The 23,227-nt window shown below is 39.8% G+C and overlaps 1 protein-coding gene across 1 annotated transcript in view; it reads left to right on the top strand.

Annotated features, from left to right (window-relative positions):
• Positions 1-23,227, top strand: part of CCNYL1 (cyclin Y like 1) — a 37,038-nt gene that overhangs the window by 3,099 nt on the left and 10,712 nt on the right. Inside the window, exons 2-7 of the mRNA XM_059475985.1 lie at positions 9,498-9,572; positions 11,843-11,877; positions 13,502-13,602; positions 18,559-18,594; positions 19,335-19,386; positions 22,748-22,867. Coding sequence (XP_059331968.1) covers positions 9,498-9,572; positions 11,843-11,877; positions 13,502-13,602; positions 18,559-18,594; positions 19,335-19,386; positions 22,748-22,867 — 419 coding nt within the window. The remainder of the gene's footprint in view (positions 1-9,497; positions 9,573-11,842; positions 11,878-13,501; positions 13,603-18,558; positions 18,595-19,334; positions 19,387-22,747; positions 22,868-23,227) is intronic.

Raw genomic sequence — 23,227 nt, 5'->3', positions numbered from 1 at the left:
CTCATGTTTCAGCAAAGGTTAGTTCAAACAGGAAAGGTTTGTCAGATCCTCTACTAAGAGAATTTAAAGCATGACCTTGTATTTTATGGCTCTCAAGATCCTGAGCCATAACCTATTTGGTGCATGCTTTCTCCAAACAAGAAATAAGCCTGTATTTGTGGCTTGACATGCTAAGGCAAGTTGGATTAAGTAAACAGGGAATAAACATAACTTTGAAAACAGAAATTTCTTCCAAATAGTTTCATGCCTACTGCTAATATTAAATATCAAAGTCTACCATGAATCTAAAGCAGCTAGCTGACTTTTCAGCTGAGCATTAAGTGTTCCTTAAATGAACAGTTCAACACAGTTTGCATTGACCAGAAAGGCTTTCCTATCTAGTTTTAGTAATGGTAGCTCTTTCATCTTAGTGTGCCCTTTAGTGGGCTGTGGTGATTGGTATGGTGTTTAGTTTGATTGTTTGGGTTTGTTCGGTTGTTTGGGTTTTCCCCTCCAAATGAGTGTCTGCTAATCTTTATTTTGGGCTTCTTTTTTTTTTTTTCCGTGAGATTTTTTTCTTGTTATGTAGGGGAAGAGCTTCTTACGGCTGACACTTTCTTGCTAGATTCCTATGTTTAAACATATATCTACTACTTCAAAAATTCTTTGATCCTTGGATAAAACTAGAACGAGACCTTGCTTGGCAGATGTTTCTCACTTGTACTTGAAATCGTCTCCCTGCCATGCTGCTGTTCACTGAGTTTGAGCAGAGGTTTGAGTGCCTTGAGCCAAGGGGAAGAGTGCTGCCCTGCTGAAGTGGTGGGACAAAGTGACCTGGTACCCTCACCTGAATAGCTGGAGATGGAGGCTGACAAGACAGTCATTCTCCATTCCCATTTTCTGGGAAAGGACAGTCAAGGATGAGAGGGAACAGCCGATGGGATCAGGAGAGGAGCTGAGTGGGATGTGATCATCACACACAGGTTAGATGGGAAAGCAAATGGAAGAGGACTTTGAAGAGGGGTGTAGTAAGTAAGGTTTACCTGGCTAGTGCCTTGAGTAACTCTTGAAAGCTTCAGGTTGTCTGCCTGCTGAAGTTATTAAACGGTGTTGAAGGTGAACAGATATTTGGATATATTGGTTGTCTGTGATCTGGTTGTCTATACCAGGTTGTCTGTAAATCTCCTTGCAGAAGGTCTAAATACTGTTCATTTGTTTCTCTTATATAATTTCATCTTATTTCAGGCATGTGAGTGGAGGTTTTTTCCTGGTTTATTTTTTTTTTTTTTTTTAGTTTGGGGTTGGTTTGTTGTTGGGGTTTTTTTTTAAATCCTAGTTAAAATGTTAGTTAAGTTAAAACATTTTGGTGCAAAGTATCAGCTTTTTAATGCCAGCAGTTTTGTCGCAGGGAAGACCTAACCATTTTATGTTGGATTTTGTACCTCTCTATTTGAAGATTTGTAGCTGCATAGGTTGACAAATACTGTTGTCTATTTGGACAAACATGAAGCCAGATCTAAAAACCAAATGATGCTCTGGTGCCTTTTCTTGGTATTCCCTCTCCTTTTTTCCTTGTAGTCACCGAGTTTTTCACCTAACTTAGACTCCCTCTTGGTTCCCCATAACTGTCAGTATCCCTTTCCAAAAACTGACTAGGCATTCATTACAGAGGTGTTTGTAGCAGTTGCAGATAGTCCAATACTTCATATTTGTCAAGATCACAGACTTTCTGTAAGCCTGAAACACCTTCCATGTTGTTACCTTACAAAGCTTGATGCCATGGCCTCTAGAAACAATCTGTGAAGTACCTGTAGTGGAAATCACTGAATCACAAAGTCATCAAGGAGCAGCAATGAAATTTACCTATAGGCTTGGGAATTTGAAATAAAATAATTCCTTGCTGCAGCATAATATTTGTATTTCTGTTTTTATGCTTGGATGCTGCTGGCAACTAAGGAATCCTCTATCCTTTTTTTCTCTTCAGTAAGTCTTGGAGACTTTTGCAGCAAGCAAGTAAACCTTAAGTTTTTAAGAATAGTTGGTATAGAACACGTGTACATGAAGCTCATGTGGAGGGAGACTGATTTGTGTTTCTGGTGTGTTTTTCAGGCTTTCAGCATAACAGGTATTGAAAGGAAATATATAATCAGAGGGGTTTGATGAGACTTGCAGAGCTAAGGAAACTGAATTAATTTTAATCTGAACTTTTTTCTTTTTCTTTTTTTTTTTAACTGATTCTGTGTGACTTACCTCTAGCATCCTTATTCTCTGCTGGTTTTCTTTAGGAGATTTGCTGCTTTCCCTCCTACCTGCAGGGCAGATGTAGAACTACAGAAGTTCAGTGGCTAGAAGTATGTGTTCTCTCAAGTGTCATCATTGTGGTGAGGTCATACCAAAAAGCTGACTAACAGGGAATGAACTCTTGCACAGCCAACAAAACACAAAACCCTTCTCCTCCCAGATTCATATTGCACATTAAATTACATTTCTAGCCGTGCTTCTTCCACATACAGGGAGAAGGAAGAAGTTACTGTGGGAGGCAGGAGGGAAATTCTACCAAACATGAAGAACCCAGACTTTGCATCTGTCTATCCTTGCCAGCAAGTTTATGTTGAGATTTTTAAACCTATCTGGGTTTTTTTTTTCACTACATCTGGAGTTTGAATGTGCACTTTTATTTCACTCACTAGAAAAATAATGTTTTCAGAAGAAAACTCTGAATGTTTTGATTACAAGAGATCAGTGAGGATGGTACTGACTTAAAGAAACTTGGTGCTACGTATTTAAATCTGTAGTAAAGCCAGGTGAATAAAATTGAAGATCTTCCTTGCAGGTGATATGAATATCAGGATTACCTTGACAGCTTACACAAAAATCCCCCTAACAGCCAAGCAGCATTCTACACTGTTTGACAAGCTGTGTGTGCATAGCACAGCTTTGCTTCTGTTTGTGGTTCTGGAAAGATCTCAAATCATTGCAGTAATCAAACATTGTTGATTTTTTTTCCAGTTTAGTGAAAACTAACACTGGCTAGTTATGAAATGTGTCAGTCAGGCTCAGATAATAAACTCCTGAATGCCAGTATATTTCAAAGACTAAAACAAGTTTTTCTGTAAAGCTCTTGGACATGTTTTGTTATGTGGGTAGTTATTTACAGAACAAACTGCAGGTAAGGTCCAGGCTTCATTTGAAGTTTGCAAATGCGAGCAATTGGAAGAGGTGAAAAATGTACCACATGCCAGTCCTTCAGGTGGCATGTGACACCAGCAAACACTGCAGTGTCCCTTGCTTTGGTCACCTGCAGACACAACCTGAGACTGGAATTTCTGGTACTCACCTGTTCTGCTTTCTGAACCATGGCTTGGAAGCGAGGCAGAGAACATGTGAGAGTGTTATGGGAAGGCTTTCCTTATGCCTGCTTGCCTGCTGCTGTCAGCATGGATCTAAGAGTCTAAAATTTGGTTGCTCTATAATGTATACCAAAATTTGGTTTGGTATGGTATGGTTTGGTGGTTTGGGGTTGTTTTTGGTTTTTTGTTTGGCTTGGTTTTTTGTTTTGGTTTGGTTTTGGGTTTTTTTTTTTTTTTTTTTTTTTTTTTTTTTGGCTTATCAGTTAGAAAATTAGAGCTGTGGACTTTGACTTTAACCTCTGGTGATAGAGAGTTGTGTTATGTGTGAAGGTCGGTGTGGGGAATAAAAAGTGACAGCATAGAACTAATTCTTTCTCTTTGTCCTTTAAATGGTCCTAAATTAAATGCAGTACAGGAACACATCCCTAACAAAACATTAGTTACTTCCACAATCTAGCTTATGAGCTACTGTTTTCCTTCTAGTTCAAAGGTAAAATCTTAGGGGCATCTTGTTTACCACTGTTTTAACTTGTTTTAACCTGCTTTTGCTGTGGAATTTGGGGCACTCCTGATACCCTGCCTTGGCTAAAATCTGTAGAAGTGCCTGTAACCCTGGCAGGTACATCAGGAAATATGTGGAAGCCTCCTGGCTCTGTTTGGTCCCAGAAAGGGAGGGTGTTGTGTTGTGTGGTGTTGTGTGGTGTTGTGTGGAACAGATCTCAGCCATGTTTCCCCAGCTGGGTCTGTGAACAGGGTGCAATAGGAACATTTTGGGATGCCCTGGGGAGGCTGTACACACTGGTGCGCATACTCCTGCACTTTGAGAAATGAAAGAACACATATTAATATGGTATTGATTTTTTTTAGTCCACAGAAATTAACAGATTACTTAAACTCTAGGTAGTCTCCATCCAGTGTTTAATATTTATCTTCACTTTTGCTATCTAAAGTCTTCTGATTTTAATAGCAATTTTGAAATGTTTACTCTGTCAGATTCTCCATTCCAGCTCTTGAGTGTGGTGTAAAAGAGCAAATAATTCCTTCCTAATTAAGAGTTTGTTTGTATTGTATATTGAAGTGATTTCTGCATCCTTCCAAAACAGCAGTGTATGCTTAGATATGTGCTGGGTATTGGTGATGATATTACTGCTTCTGTAGTAGTGCCATAAAAATTAACTGACATCTATTAAATAGCTATAAAGTGTCCTTCTGTGTCTATTGTGTAAATTCACAATATTTAGAAATAATCTTTTAACAATCTTTCAACAGGGAGAGTTGCAAATAGAAAGCAGGCTATGCATGCTGGCCTCTCTGGTGCATTTGGAGTGGCTGGGACAAAACAAAGCAGGTTAAATGTAGAAACCAGAGTTGTAACTTTTTCCTAAAAGGTTCTGGGAAAAAAAATAGAGTAACATAATTTGAAGGGGAAATAATTTTGTATAAAATTATTGTTAGGAATAACAGACTTTCTGAAATGGATTGGCAGATTTGCTCATCTAATTTGTTTTATTTTTTATATCTTTATTGGCAGTGTTAAGTGGCTTGCATCTTTATAGTATAAGGTAACGAAATATAGGGGGAACTCAAGCATTAGTCACAGCTAGTAAGTCATTGGGCAAGTGACAAAACACAATTTACAGCAAAGAATTTATTGTATTATTTAATGCTTTAAAGTTGTGCTGTATCAAAATGTTACTGCTGTCTAGCGAAGCAAAGGATGAGGCTAAAACTGTTAAAGGAAATGCAGTAATTTATTGTTCTGGAGTAGTGAAATTGTCAAAGGGCTGCTACTTATTGTCGTCTTTGACTGTCAGCTTTATTCAGGGGATAATACATGTAGCAGGATGCAATGTGTAAAATGTGTTTGTAATAATTAGAAGTCACCCGTGGATGTGTGTAAACCATAGATAAGTAGCTAGCATAATAAATTCCTAAAACCTACACACATTCTTACATGGCATGGATAAAGTCTTGATGTGGATTTTGTGTTATGGAAAGGATGCAAGATGCTGAGCTAGGGCAGAGGATTGCCTTGAAGTCGCTGTGTTGTGCCCTGTGGGGACTGTATGTGCACAGCAGCCGCAGCAGAGGTGGCTGGGACTGTCTGGAGTGCAGGCAGCTGCAAGGATTCCTCAGAGGGGGAACGGTGGCAGGGGGCAGCAGGCTCAGGGTGATCTGACCAGCCTGGTAGTACACATGAGTAAATGGCTCTGAGGCATGCAGGGAAATAAGGGGGAAGGTTGTTTTTAACACACTGTTCTCGGACAGGTGCAGGGCCCTTGTGTAGCAGCATTATTGTCCTGCTCTCATAGACCTAATTTCTGGTGGGAATCTTCCCTTCTCACCTCTTTATCAGTAAGTGTGAGGGTCTGATAGAAAGTGTTTTGATTTATATTGAGTTAATAGCCTCTAAAACAAAAATGTTCTGGGGCTGTTTTCTTGCTTTTTATATCATCCTTTCATTTCTCTTTCTTGTTTCTGCATGTTTTAATTCCCATTATTCCTGTTTACCCTGTGTCATACATGCTTTCTTTTTCTGTTAGCTTACTGTGAAGCTTGAGTTTTCTGTCATACAACTTCTGATGCAGCTCCTACTCGGGACTTACCCTTCCCTTCAGGGCTAGTATCTTGGCTTTGGACTCATAAGTGCTGCCAGGATGAAGTATTAGGAGATGTGCTTGGTTGTGAGTCAAATTGTTTGCAGACAGATTTATCTCTTCCTCTGCCTTTTCTTTTGCTGTTTCCCATTAAATTTTACCTCTGCTCATGCCCTTATCTGCCTCTTGCCTTATGTTTCCTTCAGCTGTATTGCTGTTGCTTTTTGGTACTTCATGAGCAACATTGGCAGTTCAGGACGAGCAAATCACATGCCTGCTTTTTCCATTGCTTAGGAAAAAGCATTGTCCAGGGAAAATGGCACAGGCAGGATGGTTAAAGTTCTCTGGCAGCTTCTAAGGGGAAAGCTGCAGGAAGGTGGTCTGTTAAATGCATCTTTCTTTGCAGTCTCTTGCCAGACCAAAGCAGGTACACTGTGTCTGCTCGGGCTGTGTTATCCTGGAATAACAAACCCAGCTACAGTTGGTCTTGATCATTTCTGCTGGGATTTCATACTGGGAGCTGTGTGATGTGTCTTGGACTATTAGTATCTTAACTCTGGTTGTGTAATCTGTGTTGTGGGTTTAATGTGCTGTGGCTGCCGACACACCTGCCTTCATCCAGCCGAAAGTGTCTGGCAGAGCCAGTATGGAACTGGAGCCAGTGAGGTCTGTGATCCTTTCAGTTCTGTTCCTCTCCTTAAATATGTGGGTCTCCTTGGCTCAGGGGGTTGACTCATGTGGCCTTGTCAATTTTGTGTCACTTGGTGCATGCTGCAGTGCTGTGGATCTTCTTGCCTGGAATGACAAGAGGACATTGCAGAGACATCTTGTCTGGGATGAAAGTTGGTTATGTTCATTCTTGTGCTTTTAGTACTAGACCTGATTTCTGGCATGTGAGGGGCATAGATATAGGGACTGGCAGAGCACAAAGAGAGGCAGAAGCAGTGTAAGAATTGAGCATTAACAAGTCACGTGGTTTCAAAGTAAATCAAAACCATGGGGAAGTCAAGATAGTAGTGTATTTCTTTAATGAGGCGAGGGAGGATGGGTGTTATCCTGTATTGTCTCTTCCCTGGGAAAAAAAACATCTGTCCTGCTTAATGTTTATCAGTGACCTGGAGGAGGTGATGGAGGATGCCCCGATTGCAGATGGCAGCCAACAGGCACTGTGCTGGAGGCTGCTTATTCAGAGGGACCTGGACACTGGGCCAGCACCAACCCTATGAAATTCACCAAGGAGAAACACAGGGTCCTGTGTTAGGAGTTACTGACTTCAGTGCCCTTTTCCTTCAGTTTTCCTGTGCTTTTTCCTCCCCAGTTTCCCTTGCTGCCTTTCCCTAAATATGGCCCAAGACTTGTACAGTCCTACAAGCTCTTCCCTCCCATTCCATAGTGAGTCTCATAGCCCTGTAGACATTAGTCCCCAAATGGGAAAGGTGATCTAGGCTCTGTAGACCCTCATTGGAAGTTTTCAAGGCTCAGCTCAGTAAAACCTTGAGCAGCCTCATGTTCTACCAAAAGCTGATTCTGTTCTCAGCAAGAGGTTGAACTGGAGACCTCTGAGAACCGTCCTAACCTGACTTACCCAGTTATTCTAAAAGTTGCTGCTGAACTGTAAATAAGTATGTTCTCAGTCATTTGCTCTGTTTGCATCATAACTTGCTGATAATAATCTGTATTTTAAGTCTGCATATTGCAGTCTTGATTGGCCTGTTGATGATACTTCAGTTGCTTACAGGCTGACAAAATACTTCCACTTCTGAATCACTGTTTGTGTTGAGGTTGTTAATGCAGTGCTAGCATTAGAAGCTGTATACTGTCTCTTAAATGTGATTTTGTTAAATCAATGTTAGAAACTTGTCAGACTTGTGGACAAGTTTTAAACAAGTTATACTATTTTGTTAAGATGCTACAAGTGGTACTTAAAATGTGGCAATATGGCATGCTATTGCATGCTGGGTTTTTTATTTCTTCAGAGAATCAACTGTGTATCACAAGTACTCGAGGTATGAGCTGTGAGGCAAATTCCACTCTAGGGCATCTAAGCCAGGACTTTTTACATTTTACTGCATGAATAAATTCAGGTATCTGTTCACTGTGTGCTGTGAATGAGCACACTACGGTGACAATGGAAATACTGGTTTTGTAAATTAACTTTTTAAAACTTTACAAGATGGTCTCCTTTCATGGCTGACTCTGGTCTTTTTGAGAGGAGAGGGGATTCCCTTTTGAACAGTCTTGGTTTGGTGTTCCTGAACAGATGTTGGCTACTTAAACAGTAGAGATCCAAAATTACTGTGGTCCACATCCTGGAGCAGTGCCAGAGCCAGAGGGCTGGACTAAGATCAGCAGTGTGGTAAAGCCCAGTGCCTGGAAAACATGGATGTGTGGACAGCAGTGTTGTGCATTCCCAGTGGGAATCTGGAAGGAGGAGTTTTGGGGACCCGTGCACTTGTGCAGTTACATTCCCTTGCTGGTGCACGGGGTCTGTGGCACAAACAGTCACACAGTTGAAAGCAGCACCCAGGCACTTTGTGGTTTGGCAGAGTTCTGTTGGTTGGGTGCAGGAAAGATTATGGGGTTTTTAAATTAAAAATTGATGGTGATTCTTAGCTGGCTTTTCTTTTTGGGGGTGTGGCAGATGTGTTGCTGTCCCAGCTTGAACACTTCAGAGTGCAATGCTCATGCAGGAGTGTGTGTGCTTGTATGGCTGGCATGGCCTAAGAGTGACAACTGTACATGGATGCCAAATTGCTCTTCCCAGGACTTGGAGCATCACAGTCCTGGATGATTCTGTTCATGTGTTCCATAAGTCACTGTGCCTGTAGCATGACTTCCTCAGAGCAGCTGTTTCTGCTGTCAAAGCTAAGGCAGCTCAGAATGTCATCATGATGCTCACAATTTCATCAACAAACTTTTGTGATCACTTCCATCTTAATCTAAGGGAGTATATACTAAAGCCATCACTGCTCTGTTGTGGCAAAGGATTAAAGCAGTCATTTGGTTCTTCAGTAACTCCCTTTTAGCTTTACATGGTTTTATTTGAAATTCCAAAAGAACTGAATAGTGTAAGCTCCATGTTTTGATATTTATCAGCACTGTAAATATTCGGTTCTTTTGTAACACCACAGAGATTGTTTCCTGCTGTATTTGGTACATAAAGCATAGAGGAAAGGACCACAGAGGGAAAGATCAGTAGTGATAATTTTTGTTGCTTTGGTATGATTTTTTAAAATTATTCTCTTGATAAAGTTCTAGCTTCCTGCTCACTACTGAGCACATGTCCCACAGCCAGCTACCCTAACATGCAGGGGCACAGATTGACTTTTGAAGATAAATGGATTTTTGAGATCTCCCTGTCCAGTTTTTTTTTTTTTTTTCTCAGAGGGAAAAATTTAAAATTTTTATTCATCTGGGCAAAAGTACAGTTCTGTTTCATGGAGACAGCTCAGTCTACATGGGTTTGATCATGTTTCCATCACTGTGCATGAGAACTTTGAGGATGGGTGAGAATTGTTGCAGTTATCTTTTATTAAAAACATCTCCCTTTTTTTTGTCCTTCCTATTTCAGATTTAGCCTTGGAATCTAATCCATCTGATCATCCCAGAGCAAGCACAATTTTCCTGAGCAAGTCACAAACAGATGGTAAGCTAAGTTTTTTTTCCAATTTAACGAAAAAAAGGAAAAAATTGGAAAAGTAACCAAAAGTAACAGCTCAAGAGCAGTGCTTCAATTCTTTCAAAGCATAGGGATTAGTAATTTATGTATTTACACAGAAACTTGTTTGTAGACCATTTTACTTAACACTTTAAATCACTTGATCTTTAAAATGCTTAAGTATCAGATTTCAGAGTGCAGTTCTTACTCATCTGAAGGAGCAAGGCTGTCTTCATTAGTGTAATTCAAGTTTCAAGCAATGGTGGGTTTTTTAATGACCAAGGACTGTTTCAAAAATTGTTTTAAAGTAAAAAAGTTGTAATTGAAAAAAATTAATTTTTCTGTAATAAGAAATAAGCCTAAGCCAGTAGTCTAGTTGCTTTTGAATATGTTGTTTTAAACTGTTTTAATAGTTTCAGAGGATAAATATTCTCCAATCCCAGTTTTAATTATATAGATGTATTGGGATTCTCAATTTCTTTGCAGATCATGTATTTAAGTAATAACTCAATTTTCAATTTCTTTGCAGATCCTGTGTTTATCTCATAACTCAGTTTTGAAACAATTGCTATAGCTTGTGCACTCCAAAGGCTGTTAAAAAGTGGAGGCATTTCTATACTGCACATATAAAAAGTCTTTTGTCAAATTCTGACAATAGGACATTTTGAAGTTGCAACTAAAACAAAGCTTAAGATATTTTTTAAATGCATCTGTTTCTTTTATGGTTGGTTCTTGTTTGAAGCACTGTTTTGCTAAGAAAGTGATGCACTTGAGGTTGCATGTGTTGGTGGAAAGCTGCAGTGTGTCTTTTAACTTGGCACAGCTTTGCCACAGAAAAGAATCATTTTGACAGGTCTGTCAGTTGCTGTCCTGCTTCATTCTTGTGGCAAGTGGTAGAGTTGTCAGTTGTATCACCTTTGCAGTGCTCAGATAATCTGTGAGCAGTGGGAACAAGCACTGGCCCGGTTCTCCAGAGGAGATGGTACCAAAGAGATGTACAGACCTCTTTTTGTGGGGCCTCTGAGGTGGGTGTTCAGACAGCCAGGGGGCCTGCCCTGCTCATTTCGGACACCTCTGAGATGAGCAGTGCTGGAGGTGCAGCTCACACTGCCAGAGCTCATGAGTAGTCACTGTGCAGCCTTCCTGCCCTGCTCTGAAATGCTCCAGCCATGTGAACAGCCTTCTTGGGGTAGTATTGCTTCTAAATCTCATCTGGATTTCTTCCAATGAAATGTATTGAATTGTGTAGATTTGTGTTCATGCAGAAAATGGGTCCTCTAGGTGAGGTGGTAACTATTAAACTATTCTCTGGAGTTTGTATTAAATTAATTAATTCTTATGGAGAAGTCAGGCAGAATAACTTATTTTCTAATGTCCCCTCATTCTACTTTAGTTGACCTTCCATAGAATAAGCAGAATTAATATCTGTAAGTTCTCTTTCAGTGAGATGTTATGAGGATTATGAGTTTTGATTTATGAAAAAAGACTTAAAAAATGTGGATACTCTTTTCCAATTGTCAGTTTTTCTAAAAGTGTAAGGGAATGTGTCCTGCTAAAAAGGAGTGATGATCTGAGGTTAGAACTGTGGAGAGGTGCCTGTCCATGCAGGTCACATTTGTATACTTTGTGCATGTGTGCAGCTCTCCCTGACACTCTGTTGTATTGCTGCTGTCACAGCTGCAAGTTTAACCTTGCAGTCTCTTTTGAAAGACTAACCCAGTTTAAAATGATCAAACGACAAGGTTGCAGTTGTATGATAAATAGGTGCACAGCTTCTGCCAGCATCTTCTGTACAGTGAAATACCCTTTTACCTTCTGCAATGGAGGGAGAGAGCTCCTAAATAGTGCTGGGCACCTCACTTCCTCCTTGTGTGCCTTTGGCAGGCTCAGGGTGGGCTGGTTTTGCTTCTGTTTGCTGTTGGATGTTGGACCTTGGCTGTTTGAACTGTCTGAAATCCTCCTGGTTTTCATGATCAACAGCATCTGTTCAAAGCAGAGATGTTTTTCCCCTTAGTGTGATGGGGAGTACTTGTTCCTAAATGTACATTCCTAAATGTCTGTGGGTAGACAGAAGGAGTATGTAGCTTACTAGCTTGATAAAACATGGTATCTTTTCCTCAAACTACTTTTCAAGACACCTAAAATAAAATTTGAAGCTTTTAATACTCCCATACTTTAGAAAACTAGATTAATAGAATTGCTTTATTGAATGTAAATTGGAAAACCTTTCAGTTCACATTATTTTTCCTTCTTTCTAGTGCGAGAGAAAAGGAAGAGTAACCATATAAATCATGTAAGTAAACTGGATTCTGTGGAAATAATATTAAGATATTGGGCCAAAGACAAATTCAAGGAAACAACTGTAGTAGTTCTAGGTATATAATCTTACACATGTTCCAAATCTTCCTTAGAAGGGTAAAACTGAATTATCTTTGCCTGCCTCTAAGCAATAAGCAAGCCCAATATCACAGAGCATAGAATGGCTGATTTCAAAAGAATAAAAATGAAATTTTTTTGGTCAGTTTTAAGTATTTCAGAACAGTAACAAAGAAAATATAAGCCAACCTGTCTGTATTTTTTTAAACAAAAAATAAAACTGCATTAATTTCTTAGCCAAGATGGCAAATCTTGAATGACTTGCTGCTTGAGTATTGCTACAGGACTTATTTTAAAAAGTGTATCCAGTGTGAAAAGAGAATAATGAGCAAATATCATCAGTATGATAAACAAGTGATTCTCCATTAGTTTTAAAATCTGAAATTATGCTCTGAGCTTCTTCCACAAATATTAGTTGGTTTGGAACTTCACTTACTAAAAAAACAGCCAAAACAAAAAAGATGTAATGTCATTAATAGGTGGATAAAAAAATAATTGACTAGTAAAGGTAAGAATGGAAGTTAGTAACAAAGCTTAAAAATATCAAAAGTGTCTACTGATAAAGTACTGGTAAGATAATGGTATTTCAAGTCTCTTATTTTGCATGATAATGCAAGGAGTGGGGGTTGATTCTTTTCCCTTTTCTTTCTCTGTCTTTAATATAATTCCAGCTTTGGTCTGCCAGTACCAAGGTGAAGTGTGATTGGAGTGTTTTTGCTGGCAAACTTCAGCTGGAATGGGAGATATTCCCAGGCAGCTGTTGAATTTTGAAGGGTGTCAGCATTTTCATATTGAAGACTTTCAAGTTTTAGACAAGGCATTTAAAAAAACTGTGGTGAAAACTAATGAATCTTGAATTGTTTGATTGAAATTCCTCCCTCAATTATGATGTCCTACCTCTAGTGCAAGGCATTCTCTGCAAATGCTCAGGGAAGCCTGGGTAGGGTTATATTGGAGGATTTCTTACAGTACAGAATGGTCAGGATTAGGATGGATGATGGAGCATATTACTAGCTCTAAATAGTAATGGTAAAAGTAAGGGTAATAGCAGTACTCTGCTTCCAGATTGCAGATGTTAAACAAGACATGTGTGAAGGGAGCCATGTCAGGAAAAGGTTTTTTTTCTTTGAAATGGTAACATGACAAACCCTCAAATGTTAAACTGGATAACCAGAAACTGGAAAGGTGTAGGGTGTAAAAGAAGGGAGAAGGTGGAGTCACAGGGAAATCTAATAGAGTACATCACAGAGGGAAGACTGGGACACTAACTGAGAAGAATGGAATGGGAGAGAACTGGAAATCAGGACTTGCTGCTTTAGCTCAGCTGTTTCTGCTGTAAATTATCTAAAATCATGTTGTGTATTACAAGGGATGGTTTATAAATTTATCTTAGACAAAGGAACTAGATGGCTGCAGGGTAGCTTACATTGCAGTAGCAACCACTTGAGGTGTAAAGCCAGAATGTAGTGTGCTAAACAAAAGCTTACAGAATCCCTCTTCTTGAATGTATTTCAGTTCTTGTTTTCATTTTTTCCCCCAAGGTTTCTCCTGGGCAGCTTACAAAAAAATACAGCTCATGCTCAACAATATTTATAGATGACAGCACCGTCAGCCAGCCTAACCTTAGAAGCACAATAAAGTGGTAAGGACCCTTCTCATCACCAAGGGCTTGTAAGAGTGGCATTGTAAGGGTTATTAGGGATTTTCTGGGGGTCTTGTCTGTTCCAAAGCCAACTGTACCCTTTAAATGAGAGAAGCACAGCACTGCTGCTGCAGGTTGGTCATGGAAAGGGTGTAGAGCTCTGGGTAATTGACTGCTGGAGGGAGCTCTTGTTTCAGTCACAGAGCTGTCCTGTTTCAAAGCTGTTCTCATTGTGCACTTGAGGCAGTGCAGAAGTGTGTCAGCACTGTGGCTGTGGGGGTCCCAGCTATGGGTTTCTCTGGGCCTGCATTGAAGGCACTGGAGACAGTAATTCATGTTGGGACTCAGGTGTTTATTATTTCTTATCAGTAAAGCTCTCACTACTGTGATCCGGCAGCTTTTCATTAGAAGGCACAAAATGGCCAACAATCTCTTTTTACAAGGTCTTTTAAGGCTAAATTATCCAATTAAGAACTGACACCTAGATTATTTTCCCTTTTAACCCAATAACTGATCCCAGAGAGCCCCCAGTGCAGACTTTTCTGCCCAATTACAAAATGCCACCCAAACCCATGAAGAAGAAGGAAGAAGAAGCATGAAAGAGAAACCCAGGACAACACCCTGTGCTCCCCATCTTGCTTCCATCCACAACATACTAAAAATCCCTAAACCTAAATTTCTCACCAAGTGATACACCTACACTACTTTCTGTAATCTATTTCACACTTTTGTGGATTCTAGTCTATCTTGAAGTCTAGGAAATTTTCTCCATGAATGAGGGTCAAAGGCAGTGCTCCCCTGGGGGTCAGGGCACCCCAAAGCAGACAGAGAAATATTCCCAGTGCCCTGGGTTTCCACATCTCCCCCCTCTCTTTGAATGAAAACCACTCCTTTGGCAGCCTCATCCATCATCCATTGGATACACTAAAGCAGACATGGCACAAATGTTAAAAGGACTGTGACACCAATCAGTACGTACACACCTTTCTTCAAAAATTCTCTCCATGCTGGTGCAAGATTAAATCAACTGAACACACCCCAGCCATGACCCATTCTCTTGGAGTTTGGCCACTCCATCTTCTAACTGTTGTGTGCTTTCCTGAATAGATTTTGAATGATAGACAAATTCATGCAACACATTGCTTCAAATTCCTCACATCCATGTCCATGCACTAACAAAAGATAATCAATTGCCACTCTGTTTTGCAGAGTCACCTGTCTCACACCTTGAACACCAGCTAATAAATTGCTCAGTGCCAGAGAGGTAGCACGAGAGTGCTTACTCAGTTAACACCCTGTTTGATCCAATTGCTTCAAGGCTGCTCCTGCAGCTGCCTGTGGCAGAAGCTGTTATAAATCTCTGGCTTTTTTTCCATGTATTAACATTGTCATCACAACTGGGGTCGTATCAACTGGCAGATATTTTCCCTCTACATCTTTGTTCCCTTATCATTGTCATGTTAGGTGTCAGTAAAGAAAGTCTCCCAATGGTGCATGGACCACCTAAGACATTGGATGGGCTGGCAGGCCAAATTTTGTCCCACAAATGAAAAAGACTCCTTGTGGTAACTGCAATGGAACCCTGTTGGATGGTGTGATCATCCTTGCTGTGAAATTGCACCAAGATGTCACGTTTCTATATATAATGTGATGTGGGGTCACATCTGTTATTTTGTCCTTATTTTGTTTTGACCTAGGAAGACTAAATACTATACAGAAATCCATCTTCACTGAGCCAAGAATTTCCAATTCTTGAGGTTCATAAAGAGCCTCAGGGAGAAATTTGGTCCAAACTCCCCTTGTTTCAACCATAAACACTGCATTGACAACTTTGTCAACCATCTGTCAGACACACATTTGACCACACCACCCCATATTTCACTTAAGTTATCATCTAACAAAAATTCTACAACATCACACCAATGAAGAAACCCAAAGTTCCACAATCTTCTGTGGGCAAAGCACAAGGGTTGGAATCTCTGTGCAGTCCACATCTTTGGTGTCTTCTTCCCTGCTTGTGGAGTGGTCAGCATTTTCTTGCACTTGATAGAGTTTCACATCCTTCACTGAAATCCACCTGGACTTTGTACCTGTTAAAACACAAACAAATCCATGTTCCTGCAGGGACTGGAGGATTTTCTCAAAATCCTGGAGGTGAAGAATGAGTCCTGATGTGAAAATAAAACATTGATCAATTCTGTTTTGCAAAATTGCAGAGAAATATAAGATACCAACAGAAGTTGCTATTACTAACATTCTTTGGTTATGAACAGGAGAAAACATTAAGAGCAAAACAATGCATGTAGTAAAGAAGAAACTCACAGCAATTAGGAATCAATTAGGTAATACACATAATCAATACCACAGGTGAAATCATAGTTACCAAGCACTTCAACAATGAACTGTCATCCCAGAGTCTGTGACAGCTGATAAACCTTAAAACAATAGAAAATTGGAGAAATCATGTCCAGATTCATGTTTCTCCAAACTCCCTCTGAAAATAGGCTCAGCTGTCATATATGGTCAAATTGCCAATTGTTTTGATGCAGAAAACATCTGGGTTGATTGTCAATCACTCCATCCAAGCAGAGCTAGAGCTTGGCCAGAGCCCGAACTCTAATTGGTGGGTATCAACACATTTTAAAACAAGACTCTTAAAAATAACAGTTATGAATAAGAAACCTTAGGGTTAAATACCAATCAAACCATCAAGTAATTGAATCCCTCCGAAGTTTCTGTCAGGATAGAGATGCCTCAAACAGAGCAAATCTCTTCTTCAGAGATCTGAATTTGGTCACAGTCGGGATTGTGAGCCTGGATCTGGACACTGAGAGTGGAGGAAGTGCAGCTGAATGAAAGACTGATTACATAGTACAAAATTAATACTCAAAAAAGAGAAGTTAATGTTACAACTGAACTCTCTGCTGGAGTATCTCTGTAATAATAACTGAAGAAAACCATGAAACTGGCAATCTGGATTAAAAAAACCCCAAACATATGAGTAGTTAAAACCAAGCCAAACACATGAGTAGTTAAGAAACAAAAAGTCAAGATCCTGAAGAGACATGTGTCTTGTAGATGATCACACAAAGAGATAGTAAAACACAAAATATGGCTGCAAATATTACAACAATACCTTAATAATAATTCTTAACACAAAAGTCTGAGTATAATCAACTTATCAACAGGAAGTGTTTGAAGGGGTTAAGACAACTTTTTTAAAGCATTCATATAACATTAACAACAATCCCTGTTTATCAGTATTACTTATAAAAACCAAAATAACAAAGGTTACAAACTCAGTACCAACAATCCCTAGAACTCTGAACCATTGGGGAGTCAGCTGATGACCCCACAGATAGGATCTGATTGACATTTCCCAAATGCTCTGTCTTCTGGGATTTTTTGGGTAATTGAATCATTACTAATATGTTTATCTTTACATGGTGGGAAGCATTTTTCACAATAGAAGATTTCCATCTATATCATATTTGGAATAACATTGATCTGCATAGTGTTCCCTTTTTTCTGCATCTTGGGCAAAGGCCTGGCACTTTGGCACTTTTCACTGGTTCTGGACACTTCTTTTTCATGTATCTCTATCTTCTGCATCTGAAGCATGGTCCTCAGGCAAATGCTGCTGCTGTCACTTCTGTGGAGCCAGCCTGTTGAAGAGCTGGGCGCAGCCCCGTGAGAGTTTTCGAGAATCCCTCGCGCTTCTCTCAAAGAATTTTTCCAACTGGTTCCATCCAAACACCCTGGGCTTCCACATGTGGGTTTGAAAGTGTTTTGAGATGGGGAGTTTAGGTCACACTGAAAGCCACATCAAGAAATTCTTGACCTGGGAAAACTTGAAATGGATTTTGTGTGGAGTTGCAGGAAAAGTTGTAGGGCTGTGTTTGGTACTTTGCAGTGATATTAGTCTGCCCTCTAGTTGTGGAAAACCAGCATGCTGCTGACTTAGGGTTTAGTTCTGGCCTTTCTGCCTTTTCTTCACGTTCTTGTTATTTTAGGTAGGTGATAATTATGTTCTGCAATGTAAATGGCTGCTGGAGCTATTTTTCTGGGTACCAGAAAGTCAATTATTTGCACTTAGATGATACCAGCTGAGAATTGAGAAGAGAGTTTTATCAAGTAGATTGAGGACCAGAAGGTTTTACAGATTTAATTGTGTAGTAGAGTTTGGAAATGTCTAAGTTGATTTGTTACTTTAAAATTTGGGTTCAGACAAAGTTATGCAGCATGTCACTTCTCTTTTCCTAGAGAAAAACAAAACAAAAGCCTGAAAGCTTATGCTTGTACCATTTTGAAGTGACAGTGTACATTTTGTACAGCTGACAGCAGATCAGAACTGTTCACGATAGGTTCCTGTGATGGCAATGTTCCTGTTACCACCACGAGTAAAGAAGCTGAAGTTTTCCACAGTAGAGGAGTGTTAATATATGAAACCTATTGCTTCACTTAGCAGAGACTGAAATCTGTTCTTAGCCACTTCTTGGATTCTGCTGGTATAATACCATCTTTATAATTCTCTTATTTTTAGACAGTTTCTAAGTTAGACAACTAGACAGGGTTAAAACATCTGCAGAATCTCTGCAATGGTATATGTAGCTCCAAGGAGAACTTACTCACATTTTAGTTGGGAATAGTCTGCATTTGCACTAATTATCACCTAATCAGGAAATGAAGGTACATGTTGAAAATGTCACTTAACACTTACTTTGTTGCACAGATATCTGTACAATGACTGTAAAAGTAGTTTGGCAGGCAGATTTGATTTGGCCAATTTCTGTCCAAACAGTTAAACATCAGAAATGAGATGTGTAGTGCATGAGGATGGGAGAGGAGGTCACTGCAAAATGGATTTGTAACATTCCACTGAATGACAGCTTTTGCAGTGGAATAGTGTGCATGGAAAATGCTTTGTTAAGTCTTCTTTTCTTTTCTTTTTTTTAGTGTAACATTAGCAATATTCTACCATATAAAGAACAGGTGAGTGAACTCTTCCTTTGCTGAAACAGAATGACTTTCTTTTGGAACCAGGCATAAAATCATAGAATCACTAAGACTAGGAAAAAACTCTCAAGATCATAGAGTCAAATATGGTCTTGGTCACTTCAGTGACAGCTGGTGAAACTTGAAGGAGGTGAAAACTCTGGCACTGTGTGTTGAATATGTTTTCTCTTTCTACCCCTTCTTAAGCAGCTGTGGAAAGGGTCAGTAATGCACCCATCCAATGGCACATAAAACTCCAAAACAGGGAGGGAGGAAAACACAGTTAACTCACCACAAAAAAATCAGCCTTTGGACTTTGTACAGCTTTTCCTGAGTACAGAGGTATGGATTAGTTTTGATGGGTGAAGGAACACTCTGTCCATGTGCAAATCACTCTTGCCATTACAGCTAGTTCCAGCATAGGCTTCTGAATTAGAGCTGACCTTTTGAAGTAATGCTATTAATGAGTTTCACCTAGTTCCACATTTTGGGGGGAACTTTAGTAAGTATAATACAAGAGCATGGAAAGCTATTCATTGTTTAGCATCTTAAATATTTAATTGTAAGGACTCATCATTAAATGCTTTGCAAAAATACAAGGTAGCTCCATTCCATATTATAGGAAAAGCTGAACTATGAAATATGTCCCTTGATCCTTTTTAATGAACAATGATTTTAGTAGAACATAGTATTACCAATTAAGTCTTATTGCTAAACCAGAGACTTTTGTTTTGTAGAGATTCTGACAGATCATTGGATATTTTTGATGAAAAATCTCACCCTCTCACAGTAAGTAATTTTTTTGTCCTCTGAGTGTATATCAGTAACATCTTGATTTATATGGTATAAGTCATAAAAATGTATTAGCACCAGGCCACAATCAAATTGATCTTAAATTATGTCTTTATACATAATACAAAGTGCAAACAGTGACTTTTGAGATCAGCTGGATCATGAATAGAGCCCACTCTAAATGTTACAAAGTATGTTGATTTTTATGCTTTGACTATAAACAATCATGTGCCCAGTTCTTTTGTATTCCATGTCTGAAGTTTCTTGTCTCTCTTCTCCCCCTCTTTAATAACTGCTTTATTAGAAGTGTTTTCTGTTTCTTTAGGAAGACCTGGTTAGTAGGTGTGTGCCTAACCTTTTACACGTCTGCTGACAGGAGAATATAGTACATGGAGCATCACACAAAGTAGGCAACAGTGAGCATGGCCCTTAAAAAACTGGAAAGGCAACATTTTAAGGCAAATGTGCTTGCAGTAACAGCAAGGAGCATTCAGGATGTGATTTTAATGTGACTGGTCCTGGTTCACCTTTTTAGACACTCCTAAAGATGCAAAACCTCATAGTACAGGGAAGCTCAAGAGTGGAGCGTGTGCTTTTCACATCTGGTTTGAGCACCCCTAGCTTAATGCCTATCCTACAGAACCACTTACTTTGTTTTTCATGTGAAATCAATTTAGCAAAGATCCAGCAGGTTTAAAAATTGAATTTGCTCTGGGACTTACTGAGTGAATGCAGGAGGACCTATTCTGTGGATCTCAATTGTTAATAAACAGATTTTAATAAACAAGTTAATATTTTAAGTTTGTTAAAGTTTCATCCTAAAATAGGACTGGCAGTACAAGGAATTGTACAGTGCAATATAAATAAACTCTTTATTCAATTTTTAAAAAAAAGAACTTCAGGACAAGAGCTATATTCAAGATTTCTTGTATGGATTGTAGCACTTCAGAGCAAAAAGTGTGGACCAAAACTATTTTAATGTTGTGGTTGATATGGTCACAATACAAAACACTCAATTTTCAGGAGCTTCAAATCCTTTTTTATTCTAGCATGCATGCTTTTTATACATTCTTAAAAAACTCCTAAGTTTACACTTTACTCATTGGTCAGAAGAGACAAACAGAGAACTTATTGGAATAGAGTTGCAGGTTGCTCTTACTTATCCTCCTCTCTTTCTTGGTTTCTGTGTCAATGACCTTGGTAGGAAATTCTTTCAGGGGTAAACATGGATCCTCTTATCAAACTTCTCTCTGGCTCAGAGAAGTCACTGGAAAACCTCTCCCACAATTTGAAATGCCTGAATCTGTTGTTTCGCATTCAAAATTATTTATGTAAGATGAGCTCCATCAGACAATTTCTTTATTTAACAACCTGACATCCTTTGATCCTTTCTTATAGCCTCCCTCCTATTAAATGAGAAGACAATCATTGTGTCCTCTGGGGAGCACTTAAAGGTCTCTTCTACCTTCCTGCAGCATACAGACAGAAATAGAGTTAGGGCTGATTGTCACACTTGTGAGGGAAAGGCACACATGGCTTGTTAGTTTCTATAGCAATGGTGTTTTGCCTGGGTACCTGCTGTTCCTTCAGGAAGGTTAATTAACAGAAGCAATCTCTGAACACCTTGTGTTCTAAAGATGCAGTCACAAGGAGTCCAAACCCAGCTCTGCTGACCCTAATGGGACCCAGGTACCAGTATCATGGATTTAGTCACAAATACCAGTCTTAGTGCTTCCTTTCTCACTTCCAGTGCCTTGGTTTGAGACAATTTAAAAGGAAAACACTCTGGAATAAGTTGCCTCTGTGTATAGGTTCAACCAATCCCTTTCCACCAATAAGGAATGAACACAAGTAGATGTAAGTGAAAAAATAACAGTTTACTAACAAACAAAACAGCAACAGACAAAGATTAACAGTAAATAACTGCTAAAAACCGAACTGCTGAATCTCACATCCTGGGGGACCAAGGAGAGACCCAAAATGCCAGAAATATCCTTCCCAAGATGAGAAAGCCACTAACAGCAGTCTCTCTGAGACCAGGGAAAAAAACACCAAAAAGAGAACCCAAAATGGGCAAATCCTGTGCTCAAGGCAAGACCAGGCAGCTGCAAAGCCAAGCCCACACAGCAGCAGGGCCCAGCTGCCTTCCAGAGCCAAGTCTAAAAGCACCTGGGACAGCATCCACCCATCCCCAGCTTCCCACAGCAGGTCCTTAAGACACAGTGAGATTTTGGGCACAGATGGATGAGGAATACAATACCATTTTGGGGTACCTCAGGACATCCAGTCAGCAAAAATGTACTTCAGATGTGCTTTTGTACCACGTGTAGCACAGGAATGAGCAGTGTTCCTGCTCATGCTGTTCCTCATGCTGCATGGCCCCCCTGCAGAGGTAACCTCTGTTGCTCAGTGGTGTATTAGAAGGCTGTGTGGGCAGCACTAAGTTAACTTACATCTGCACTTTACTTGACAATGCTCCCCAGCTTTTTCAAACTACAAAACCACAGGAAAATACTGCTTTGCTTACCTTTCAACTGCTAGCTTGGTGTCAAGCAGCTGTGCTGTTCTCAGCTGCTGTCCTGACCATACTGCAGGTCTAACTTGGACTGTAGACAGAAATCCATTCAGTATCAGTCTTGCAGAACCAGTGTGCAGAGCTGGAGCTCTTGAAGTTTCATCCCTCCAGAAAAAGTGCTAAGTATCAGAACATATCTCAAACACTTACTTTAGGATTGCTTTTATGGACTGTTTATTTCTGAGCTTCTCCCCTGTGTTTAGAAACAGTTTAGCACTGTGTCAGAGTTAAATCCAGTTGTTCATTAGTTTTGTTGTCTTTCTGGAGTCTCTCAAGAATGAGTCCTATGAAGGCAGTGTAAATTACCTTCTAGTGCTACCTGTGACAGAATTACTGCCATGTGTTCTTCAGTGCTTCCTCAGCTTGAAGAGGAATCTCTTGAAGTCTGTAAATTTTGCCTTTTGAAGAGCCATTGTTTCTCTGGTGTGCATATACCTGTGATTTTCTTGCAGGGAGGATTTTTTTTTTTTTTTTTTTACATCTCTTTCAGTCTGAAGAATGTTCCATGGACAATAGTTAGCACCTAGCAGTGATGATGGTAGTTCATGCTCTTTCCTGTTGGCCCTACAGATGAAACAAGTGGTCAGAAAAGAGAGACCAGCTAACCAGCTAAAGCTCCTGTGTTTTGTTTGGAATGTTTGCAATATTGCAAGGCTGCTTCTTTCAGGGTATAACTGTGTGACAGGAAATGGGTGTATACACCTCGGTGAGAAGAAATAAGCTGTTCTTTGCAGTCAGTGTTAAGTAGGCAGCTTTTCAGTAACTCCAAGAACTTTATTTCAGCGGGAGGAGGTCCCAGATGACTACTACAAGCACGACCCTGACCACAAGCACATCTACCGCTTTGTCCGGACGCTCTTCAGCGCGGCGCAGCTGACAGCAGAATGTGCAATAGTCACACTGGTAAGGGCACTGCCTCAGCTCCTGCTTCTGCAGGGCTTTCCCTCTCCTCCTGCAGAGACCTGGGCTGAACTGGCAGTGAAATAGGTCAGAGTATCTCGTGAAACCCTGTTAAAGACAGCACAGTACAAGTGAGTTCATTATAGATTTCTAAGTAGTCACCGAAGTGATTAAATAAAAGGGCAATTCTCTTTTCTGTATATAAATATGTAATGCTTAATTACTTGCCCAATAAAACCCTGTTGGTTTCATAATACATAACTCACTGAAGAAGCTTGAGAAGAGCTGAACAGTGGGATACTGTAAACTGGGGTGTGATTAGATCGTACCCAAAAACATTTTTTATTTCAGCTGTGTGCAGGG

This window comes from Ammospiza nelsoni, chromosome 7 (genome assembly GCF_027579445.1).
Source record: "Ammospiza nelsoni isolate bAmmNel1 chromosome 7, bAmmNel1.pri, whole genome shotgun sequence".
NCBI lineage: Eukaryota > Metazoa > Chordata > Aves > Passeriformes > Passerellidae > Ammospiza > Ammospiza nelsoni.
The sequence above is the reverse complement of the archived record's forward strand: the minus strand, read 5'-3'. Positions and strand labels throughout refer to the sequence as shown.